The 12,222-nt window shown below is 38.4% G+C and overlaps 1 protein-coding gene across 1 annotated transcript in view; it reads left to right on the forward strand.

The window, feature by feature from the left end:
- The window catches only part of NR5A2 (nuclear receptor subfamily 5 group A member 2), a 94,080-nt gene that overhangs the window by 49,583 nt on the left and 32,275 nt on the right, over window positions 1-12,222 (forward strand). The window contains exon 6 of the mRNA XM_074151835.1: window positions 4,209-4,328. Coding sequence (XP_074007936.1) covers window positions 4,209-4,328 — 120 coding nt within the window. The remainder of the gene's footprint in view (window positions 1-4,208; window positions 4,329-12,222) is intronic.

Here is a 12,222-nt window from a genome sequence, read left to right on the forward strand (position 1 = left end):
CTTCATCTGAATGCCACTGGCCAGAGAGGACCTAAATTTAACCATCTGGGCACAGTATTCAATCACGCTTTTGCTCAAGGCTAGATACCTGTCAAATGGGCGTCTCATCTGATAACTTGCTTAGGTAAGACATGGGTTACTACATCCTTGTGTCAATGTTCTCTTATGGCAGGGAGCAGCTGCAAATTTGGGGATTGTTCTTGCAGCAGCTGGTTGTTGGCCATATGAAGTGCAATTTTTATTTATAAGCATTCCCAGTAGTTGGGACAAAGGGTACTTTTTTCTTGTTGTTGTTAAAACATTGATAATACTCTCAAAGATCTCCACAAACTGTAAAGCCTCAAAGTTTAGCCAATAGTACAAGTTTATGAGCTTGTTTCTAATTCATTGTATAACATGATTGAAAATTATGTTGATCATAGGAAAGTCCCAGACTGGAGCTTAGTTATCTTGGTGACAGAGTCTTATCTTTTCTCCTGCTTACCCTGTTAATGGCAGACTAGCATAATTTGGCTTTGGAGTCAGAAGACTGAAGTCCACAAGGTGCTTTTTCTGCAGAGGACCTTCCTCTTCAGAACTCAATCTCCACTTTGCTCCCAAAACTTAAGCCTCTTTGCCTTCAGGATCAGTTTAAGGCACATACTTGTTTTGGTGAAAGGTTGATTATTTTTGTTTGTTTGTTTTGCCAGATAATATGCTTCTGCAACTAATTTATTGACGTGCCACAGAAACACAAAGGTGTTTGTGTTCTGTCTGAAGTTACACACGTCATAAAGTTTACCAGCTCATTCTAACATAAGAAGTGATTCATTACTGTTTTTGTACAATGTGATCTATGTTGGTTTCTATTTTTCATTTCGTATGTATTAGCAGAGATAAAGTATGTGTTTTTCCACATCTACACGCCTTTCAGAAATAGGCTGGAATTGATCACTTGCCCTACATTTTAGTAAACCAAGACCCTCCTTAAAGTCATCTCTGTTTCTTCCTAGTGCAAACTGGGAAGCATTCTGCTGCCCTGCCAACTTTCTTAAAAATGGCAAAAGCAGCTGGATCTAATTGTCTTCTAAAGACAATACTGTGTTTCGGATGTGTATTGTGCTTTTTATGCTATCCATTTTATAGGCTTTCACTGGTTAAATTACAGTGAATATGGAGGAGAAGATTTTGTGAACCACTAGCAGATGTTCGCTGTTGCTAGTTTTATGAGTTTTGTAGAACAGCAGGAACAGACTATGTGCAAAACATTTTTTTTTTGTGATTTTGCCATCTCATACTGTTCTCACAGCACTGGCTCAGTAATGATATGATAAAGCTTGGGAGGTAAGCTTTGATTGCAGACTAGCTGCTGTTGGGGCCTTCAGAAAGCCAGACCTGTAACGTGTAGTTTGTTTTCAAAAGCCTGTGGCTGAGACAGATGGGTTAGCTGAAAATATGTCATTTATAATATAATCAAATGCTTGACCTCTTATTCAGGTATTAGATGTTACAACATGAATTCTGGATGTTTAAACTGTCTCACAGTTTGGTTCATTCAGATGTAAGCTGTGATAGCTTTGTGTGAAATGCTAATTTTGAATGAAATTATCATGTTAACATGATTTATTTGAATTTTGTAACACCTTGTAGTACAGAGGAGATCACAAGACAGTCTCACATAAAAAGCAAGAGCACCAGAATGTGTACATTTCAAACATTTTCTTCAAGTAATGCCTTATTTTAAACCTGGCCCAAGTTTTTGTACAGAGATTGTCAATGTAGTAATTTACTGTCCTCTCTTGAGCTAACAAGTCACTTGGTTGAAATGGTTTTGTAGTCAAGTGCGTGTTGTGGGCAGAGGAAGAAATCTTTGATACAGAATCAGCCTTGCTCTGTGGTCTGAACAGAAATGAATTGTCATGGGCACAGACACCGTAGGGACGGAGCAAGGCTGAGTTTGTGATAGCACTAGCTTTGCTTTGACTTAGTAATATATCCATCTACAGAGTCCACACCTCTTTCTTTCCTCCATCTCTATTGCCAATGGATATGTAGTTTATAGCAGTTATCTGAGCATACATGTATTAACTGTGACTGTAGGCAGAACAGCAGCTGTGATAAAATATTACTCTTAATACTGGAAAGCCAAAGCATGTAAAATGTTTGAAATATCAGAACTGAGAGTGTTTGCATAATCCAGCCCTTTTGTGTCTATGCATTAAAATCTGTTGTAACACAAATGCAGACCGAAACTAAGAATAGGACAGACCATCTTAATACAAGCATTAACTAATTGTGCAGTGCTTGATTTTGCGACCTTATGATACTATTTTGGCACAGATACTTGGATATAATTTTCCTTGGGTTTGGTGGTTGAGTTTTTTTAGAACAAAGGAAGGGGACAGATAAAATAAAAAACCAACCCAAAACCCCATGAAAATTCTCTAGGTAAGGCAGTAATGGAGGGAACGACAGATACCTGCTGCAGTCATGGAGGGTCCTAATGCAGGCTGTACAGGAGAACGTGATCTGCTGCACACAGGTTCTTATGCCCTTTTCTCCCCACTGGCTTTGTGATAATCTGCTCCTTTTCTCTCCTGATTTCATTCGCTTACACAGTCCAGCCAGAGGGAATAATTTAAGACAGATACCTAAGAGGGCAAAACTGGGACATGAACAGTTGGGAGAAGACTGTGAGTGGGAAGAAAGGAAATTAAGATGAATGGAGGAAGCAAATAGAGACTTTGATGTTAAAGTCTGAGCTGTATGGGAAGTGACTGGAAAGAGGGAGACAATACTAGGTAACTTTCACGGGTGACGCTACAAAAATCTATTAGTAACAAATATTACTTCTTTCTCTACCACGCAACCAGAAAACAAGCTTGAAAGAATAAAGTTCAAAAAATCATTAGGTTGTAGCTGATAAAATTTGAAAACATTTATTTCATTATCTAATTCAGCTCATGCAAGCTTGCTCCTTATAATGAGGTTTCACGTGCATTATGAAATCTAGTTCTAAATCGATTGAAATTAGAACCCCTGAAAAACAATGTTAATAGTTCCACGTCTCAGAAATTCTAGGCATTACTCCACTTTAAATATTTTCTTTGCTAATTTCTTTTTTACTTCTCCTAGTTTATAGTAATTTTAATCTGTTCAATTGCTATCTATGCAGGTTCTTAGAGTCCTTTTAACTATATATATGCTATTACCATATCTGCACCAGACATTTAATTTTAACAAGGCTAATGTATGCATCTTTTAACTCTTTCAGGACACATGTCTGTAGTCAAAGACTTTGATTTTAGGAAGAAATCAGTAAGTTCAGTAAGAACAGGTCCAGAGGATACTGATGCTTACCATGACTTAAATTCATAGTCTGCTTTCCACTAATTTGCGAATTTTTTTCTCCCATTTCCATGGAAATCTTAATTATTTTTCAGTCTTTAAAGTGAATAAAACTGAATACAATCCAGTTGCAATAGGAATCAGTTTAGTGATATACTTTGTTGTCCTATCATATGCACATCCCAAATAACATTGCACAAAAACTTAATATAGGTTGCTTGTGCTGACTGCCCAGTTTCCTTCTATTACCAAATGCAGTCAGTGATACGTCTCACTGCTCACTACTGACTTGTGCACAGCCCGTTCTTGAACTGCTCGTGACACCTGAAGCTGCTCAGCTTCCGTTTATGAAGAAGTTTTCTTCTATTTTCATAGTACCACAACCATTCTTAGAGGGTGTGTTTGCCTTGCTCTTCACTTTTTCCTTTGCAAGGGACCTATCTCTGACTTGGGCTTGTTGCAGCAATAATGCTCTTGAATCTGCAGATTCCTTATTGTTTCCAGAAGTTGAGGTTTAAGGATGGAGAGTACAGGAAAGTTCACATTAGCATTATTTCTGCTATTCTTGTTTGGGAAAAAACAATATCCCATTTCCATGAGCATTTCATAAATATACCATTGTTATTAATTTGCATAACAATGCTGTAGTTCTGCTTTCCTATAATGTAATCAGTATTAAACTTTGTATACATTTTATGAATAAGGGTTTCAGCAGTGCCCTATTTATTCAGCTAAGAATAGCAATTTTGTGGATGAATAATTTTTGATAGCATTTCTGTTCTCATGACATTATCCAGATGCTTGAAGAAGGACTGACTCTGTAGTGTGATGTAAGACTTACTCCCAGAGTGATGCCACCAACTTTTGTGTTTGCTTCACAGGTTGATGACCAAATGAAGTTGCTTCAGAACTGCTGGAGTGAACTCCTAATTCTAGATCACATTTACCGGCAAGTGGTACATGGGAAAGAAGGCTCCATCCTTCTGGTTACCGGGCAACAAGTGAGTATGTGGGCTCAGAGAAGTATTGATGGCTTTTTAATAATCATTTTAAAAATAGCAGGAGTTTAACTAGGTCAGAAGCACTCCTGTGTTCTCAGAGACTCTCCACAAATAATGTAGATAAAATGACTTGTGCACTCTGTTCCTAGTCTGCTGATTACAGTTAAACTTATAAAAGCAGATATAATCATAAGCACTTTGCTTTTCAAATATACTTGTATGCTTCAGTGATTGAAAAATAGCAGATGAGAAGTGTTTCTCAAGAAGTTGTACTTCCTGGGGGCTAAAATGGTTTCTGACAGCAACAGCAACACTCCGAAATCTGATGCTTTAGGTCTAAGCAATTATAGCTTATTTTCCCTTCAGAATTGTGGTTTACTCAAAAGAATCACTAGCTGGGTCAGAAACCTAGAGAACCTGTAGCTACTACCTCAGAAATATCTTGCTTTTAGAGAAGTATGCACGTGTGTGAGAAACTGGGCAGCTGAGACACCTAATCCCAGGAAAATTTTTCAGTCCATAGGCAAATGCAGGTATTGTCTTAGGAGCTGTCTTAGGATACACACCCTGCAGTTTCTGCACACCTTTCCAAGGGTTAATTTTCTTCAGGTGTCAGATGCATAGCTCTGCCAAAATGCAAGAGCAAATACTAGGAAAACTGAAAAAACTCAAAGGAAATAGAAAGTTTTGTCTCCCTCTTACTTTCCAAAGCAAAAAGAACTTGACAGCAAAATAAGAATCTTATTCTTAAGATTCTTATTCTGTTTTTAACAGAAAAAAAATCACAGTATCAAAGAGAAGCGAAGTGTGGCTGTACATTATGTTCCCAATGCAAAGTGAAAACAATGGCCCATTGGTATTTAAGTAGCTGCAAACTGAATTGCCTCAATTTATACACAAATGGGAAAGAGCTCCTTTTTCTAAGATACATCATTTGTATCTGCATGTTGTGGAATCTGCTTACAGCTTTAGTTACAATTTTAAAACTGTAGCCATTTCTTAACACTAAGAACAAGTGTTTATAAGAATCAGAAGGGAAATAACTGTTTGCAGTTATGATTAAAAGGGGTACAGTAGATGGGAGAAATTATCAGCTTGTCCAAGAAAAGTGGGAAAATTCAAATTCTAGCTATGGAACTGACTCTTGCACCTTTGTGGAAAGTCACTAACCTATCTGAGTTAAAGTTGTAGTCTCTAATTATATGAGCTAAAATTCATTCAGTACTGTTGATTTATATTAGTGCTATTGAGAAAAATTACTGATCCCCTTTCCATTTCATCATCTGTAAAATACAGACAATTGTACCAGCAATTATTTTATTTACCACACAGGGTGCTTGCTTATTCCTTTGTTTATAAAGCTGTAAGTATATTGACAGTTTTTTGTTCTTGAGAGAACTGCTACATTAGTCTCATTTGCTATGTGATTAGCTAGTTTTAAAAAGGTACTGAGTACCTAAGTCCCACTCAAATCATTAGAGACATCTAAATACCCTTAAATTCTAGCCATTGTCCCCATTTTTCCACAGTAATAATTCTTACCTCATTAGCCACTTTTATCTTTTCTTGCAAAAAACCCCAGCTGTACATGATCTCAAGGCAAAGCAGAGCATTTCATCACTGTTGGACAATAGGTAGCAGGATGCTTATTAAATGTACTGCTTGCAAATCATCAGCTGGTTTTGGAAGTTGGAGACTATAATTCTGCCTGGAAACATACAACTAAGTTAAAACCTGGCTAAATTGGACTGATTGCATCCATTTTTGCCCCAGGTTTGTCAAATAAGTTTAATACAGCCTCCTTTCAACCCAATTTTGCTTTCCTATGCCAAAGTTTGAAATTTCGAAGTCGGTACAAGCACCCCCAGAGTCTCCCATCATCTTCTGTACATTCCTCTTCACACTTAGGCTGCTTGGAGATCAAGGGGACATATTACGAGAACAGCAAACAAGTATACTACAGTCAGTCCCTTTCCCTATGGATGGACTCCTTCCCGTTTCACGCTGGCTAACGGCTGAAGAACGTACTCCCATATATGCACCACAGATTCTCCTTGAGAAACAGGGAGACACTAGACCTGAAGTAAATACGCAGTCTTTGGCTGCTGTTTTTGAAACTGGAATGAGTCTGAAATCTACACATAATGTCACTGTATTGCCCTGATTTCATTCAGCTCTAGTGACTGTCATTCTAGATGAAAACCCAGATTGGAGAGAGCGCTGCTGGAGAGAGCCGCTGTACACTACCTTTTTTGCACGGTAGCTGAGTTGTGAGTTACTTGTTTAGCCAAGCTGATCCAATACAACTGCTTCTTTCTCTAAGCCTCAAGATGGACCACCTTGGCAGCACCGACTCAGTCTGCTGTCATTCTAAGACACAATGCCAGTTCAAATGTATTTATGAAAGGACAATTATGACTCTGTTTCCTCCATATTAACTGTAAAATAATTCTGGAAAGCCATGCTTCTAGACCCAGGCATTATGAGTCTTTGCTATTGCACTGAATGCTGTGTACTTTCTGGTTGCTACCCTGATCCTTTCAGTTCCTTCAGCAGAGAAAGGGAAATAACCGTGGCCACCATCTCATAAAAATTAATTGATTATGGTGTGGAAAGCACTCTGACACTTCTGATGAAAAGTGCTATAGATGTTTTTTATTTACTGCTACCAGCAAAGCACTATGAGCAAAATTACAGTCAATCATCTGGCTTTCAAAGATATTAACTTTAAACAGAGGACCTGAGCTAGGTAGCCTACTTTGTTACCTGAGAGATCATGATTATTGTCACAAGTTAGCAAATTTAAGACCTCAGAAGCCTCACTCCTTGCTTCCTTAATATATCCCTCCATAAAAGCTACTCAAACAGAGTCCTTTTTACAATCACAATCAAGGGGGAAGCTGTAAGGGGGGAATTTATCACCACTTAATTAGAACATACCTGCTTTCTCCGGTTCAGCTGCACCATCTCTGTTCTTCAGACACAAAAGTCAAACTTCATCCAGCTCCCCAGGGTCATACCACTGTCAGTTCTATACAAGGTATCTAAAATGGGCTAGTAGTTAGAAGAACACTTGATAATTTTCAAACGCATTGGCTCAAACCCCATTACCTTAGGGCATTCTTATCACATTTCCATACATCTGCATTTCCCTCAAGCCATTGGCTTATGAGTGTTACCTAGTGTCAATCCACTGTGTTCCCACTTTGATGGGGAAAAAGTGCAGTCAGCAATAAAGTAGTAAGCATTGGCCCTTGCACACACAAAAAAGACAGTGTTTTATTTTATTTTGTTATTTATTTGGTTGGAGTTTCATAAATGAAGCTCTTTTGTGTGCATGTGTTTCAAGAAAGCACTTTTTTCAGATCATTACAATTCCTCAGCAGTTCGTCAGAAACAAGTTCCTCCCTATGCTGCACACTTCATTTTCTGCACTAAGAACTGCCCCTCAGCAGTAGCAATTACCATTTCAAAAGGAAATAAAGTAGCACAAATGCATTTTACAACTCTCCAAATTTCATAATAGAAAACAGCTAAGGAGTAATTTGCAATGTGGTGGTTAATTGTAAATCATTGCCAATATGCTCTCCGCACACTGACTTTCATAGGCTTGCCATGTAGCATGTAATTTTAACAGACCATTTCTAATTATAGAACTTTAATTCCTCCAACTTGAGCACTTTCCTTTTGTATCTTCTGCATCAGCAATACACTGTTAGCTTCCAAGATCCAGCACACACAGGTAGATACTAAAGCTCTGTATGGAATATTTCATGTTCCTGCATTTTCATGCAGCAGTCACAAAACACATGAACTGTAGCCTTGGCTGCCTAGACAAAAGCTGCTCATCTTGTTCATACCTACACTCTACTCATTGTTGCCAAATCTTCCCTCTGCTGAGTTTGGTCAAAGCCTTTCAGATTAAAGAGGCCATCCAAAAACGTGCCTAAATCTCAGAATTTTTTGAGATTGTTGAAACTGCTGATTTAGTTAAAGTCATCACATAAACACATCTCTCCACCTGGATTTGTATTCTAAAGCATAGCTCCAGAGAAGAGCATAAGAGATAACCAAGATCTTGACAGTGTTGTGGTTTGAAGCAAATCAAAATTTAACTTCAGTTTAGACCAGAATTTTGTGGCGTGAACCTCTCCCTAGATGGGATGCTCTGTAGATCTTTCAGCTGTACCTTATTGAAAGGTGGTGATTTGTAGCCTGGGGAATTTTCTGTGGCAACGTAATCTGTTAGACTTACCCATTTGCAAAGAAGGCTTCTACTATCCCAATGTATTTTCTGAGGCTGTTGGAAAATCCATCTATGGAACAGACCTGCAAGTTCAAGGAAAGATCACCTTGCCCCTGAAAAGGTTCTCAAGAGGCAGCTGAACTTTCAGACTGTGGGCTACAGATGACTGTATCACAAAGAAAGATCACCCTATGCAAAAGAGTGTTAGGGGAAGGAGTGTCTCTGAAGGAGAAGAGAAAGGAGCTGGCAAAAAAAGTAGATAAGGAAACAGGCTTTTTTGTACATCCTAAGAAATGACTAAAAATACATACACTAGTCATAGGGTATAGAGAGATAATGGATATCTAATTGAAAGCTATTACTTCTTATGTTCTTGGAAATGAGCAATTTTTAAATTTTTTTTTAAATTTTTTTGTTTTCCATTAGATTTGTGATTGCAATCAGTGAGGCTTCATAGTTGTAGTTGGTAGAAGAGAGGTATTGGCATTTGGGGGCCAAATCTAGAAGTACTTACATAGGCAAACACACAGAGGATTTAATTCAAGGTGGATATAAATGAGGTCAATCATTATTTTGCTGTTCAGTGTAGTATTTGTTCTCTTGTATCCAGGCTTACACAGTTCCTCACTCTAGTGGTTTCTGCCTAAAGGTAAAGAAAACAAGGTTTTGCTAGTTGTTAAAAGTGCTTCACGCCTTATGAAGATATTACGCTAGATTCTTTTTGGGGCTGAACTAGATGTTCTCAGTTAAACTAGGTAAAACACATCAAAAGTCAGTTATAATCATGAAAGTGCCCAATTCAGGTTTGTCCAAATATTCATTAAACATTTTGAGCCTTCCAAGTAGCTATGGACACACCTGTGAACATTTGCTTTGCTACGTTGCCATGAAACCATCATAGCACTATGGTTTTAAGTCTAAAATTCCAGTTCCAGTAAAAAGTCACAGAGAGGGCACCCAACATGAATCCTTGCATGCCAGAGCTGTTCCATTTCCCACATGCTAACTCTGTTGTGTTCATAGGAAACACATTTCTTTTGTGTTTTGTACACATTGCTCCCATACAGAGAACAAAAGCTATTTGCCTGGAGTCTGGCAGCATTTCTTCAAGGCTGCTAGTCCTCCATACAAGTCCCATAATAGTGAACCAATTTCTCCATATAAATTCATGTAAAGTCCCATATTTGATTTTAAGCTTGTGTTGGGATGAGAGACAAGTTGTTCAGAGACCCAACTCAAAGAAGAAAGCACCACATCAGTCTGTCCCAACTGCCTATTGGAGTAGCGATACTGATGGGATTCAAAGTGAGCACATCCAGTCTTCCATCGATGAGAAAGGATTTTAAATAGTAGAGTAGAAATTTGTGTAAAATAAGAGAGTAATAAGGGGAAATGAACTTACATGGTTAAAAGCTCCTGAAGAAACAGTCTGAGTTAGCACAGCCCTTGTGATGTTATCTAAGCATTCGCAAAAATTTTCCAGTGATGGTCTGTCTTCCGATGAATTTTATGGACATTCAAACTCAGCAGTGATTCCATATCATCACATCTCTGTATAAAAAACACAAAGTGCACTGAAACACTTTGGTAAAGAAATGGATTCTATTGTACTCTAGGTGAGCTATGTTCTACACATTGCCTTAACGTCTTCATACTAATAATTTGAAGAACCCAATAGTCACGATTACTAGAGTGGAAAATTCAATGGTACTGGTTAAAATAGCTATCTCCATGAAACTTAACAATACTTCTATCATTATGTGTTTTATAACATAAATATATCTACTATTAATGACTCTGTATATGATCAACTACAGGGCATAGAATTTTTCCAGTCTTGATATACTAGTTTTTCTGAAACTAAGTTAGACGAAGTAAATGCAGTACTTTGGAGTGTTACTATTTGCATGTTATAGCTAATTAGCAAGCACAATACCATTATCCTAGGGGAAAGGTCCACTAGCAACTTCATTCATTATCTTCTATTATTGTGTATCATGTTAAAATGACAAGCATCTTAGGCTGTATAAGTCATCATAATTTTAATTAATATATCCAGACCTGATATAAGCATATCTGCTGGTTTTGTCCATGTTGAGTCCTCCTCAATTTTTGTACGTAGGCACCTCTAGAAAGTGCTTTTCCATGTTCATTTGCTTAGTAACATAACATAAATACTGCTTTAAATGTTTTTAATGAAAGAAATATATGAAAAGCTCAAAATGAGTTTAATAACCATTGCCACTGAAACATATGTTTCAGGAAACAGTGGAAGAGTAAATATGGTTGTGATAGTAAATTAATTTGCTTGCTATATACTGTGCTGAATGCATCCTTCTGAGAGACAGTCTCATCCACCCACACAGCCATACATTGTTAGAGCCAACTCACAGGCTCTCAGCAGGGTCAGGACTTCAAAACCCAGGGCAGGGCACTGTGGGCCACTCGCCTGGCTTTTAGTGCAGTTCGTAGCCGAGGAGGGAGTGGTGGGGGAGCAGCCCCCCATCAGCAGCAGCGCCAGCTGTGCTGGCCGGGGCTGCAGGAAGCAGAGCAGGGAGGAGCAGGACAGTCCCTCTGCCGCACCCGGGCACCAACTGCCTCCTTTGCCTTTGTGCCCCAGACACACAGTGACCTAAGTTACTAAACTAAACATGAAATCAATCTTTCACTAACTTGAACTACCTTAGTCTGCTAGAACCTTTGTTCATTATATAGGTACTGTATACAACCATGGAAGGGGCTTTATTCCTAACTGTCACAGTTCCTGTTCTGGCTGAAGGGAATGGCATTCAGTGATAGACAGTACCTGGTAACAGCCATCGGCAAGTAAAATCACTCTAATCCTATATTCTGGAGGCTGTTCCAAGCTTGCTGAAGCATTGGAAAGGGATGGTACAGTTCCACACAACATTTCCACATGCCATATGACCCCACTATCATATCCTAGAAATCAAACAAAATTTATTTTTAGGAGAAGGAAAGAACCTGATTCCACCATTAAATGTTAGGCTCCGTTTTGTGAGCATAAAGAGGAGTTGATACCAGAGGCTACCACCTGACTCCACCAGAAAGCTTCCGTCTGAGCCCAGTGAAACCAGGGAATTGGCTTCAAGAATCATTCATTACCATGATAAATCATTTGCAAAACAAAAAGCACAAGCGCTCCCTGCATTTCTGGCCTTCAGCCTCAGCATTTATTTGGCCCAGGGTGTAGTTTCATGTTGTAAAAAAGGTTTGTCTTTTGTTCTGCCTCAAACAATATCTCACTGTGTTAAATGAGACCTTCATGTGAGAAAAAACCTGCAGAATTAGTGACTTCCATCTCTCTTAACTCTCTGTTTATCAGCTGAGAAATTATGCACTAGCAGAACATCTAAATGCTGTTGAAATCCAAGTACTTTACTATGATATATTGTTTTAATGTTCATAAACATTCAGCACTGACCTAGCTTGCTTTCACTGATATTACTGGGATTTGGACTTTTAAGTCACTCTCAACTGTATCAAGAAAAGGATTTAGAAAAATGTGCAGTATTGCCACGTCTTTCTGCAGTCCCATTTAAGTTACGGCCTTTTTACTAATACTGTCAGCGTTTCTATTTCTTTTCCTTTGCTGCTAGTGCCTCTGTACTACCCTGCCCTCTTGCA

This window comes from Numenius arquata, chromosome 8, assembly GCF_964106895.1.
Source record: "Numenius arquata chromosome 8, bNumArq3.hap1.1, whole genome shotgun sequence".
Taxonomy (NCBI): domain Eukaryota; kingdom Metazoa; phylum Chordata; class Aves; order Charadriiformes; family Scolopacidae; genus Numenius; species Numenius arquata.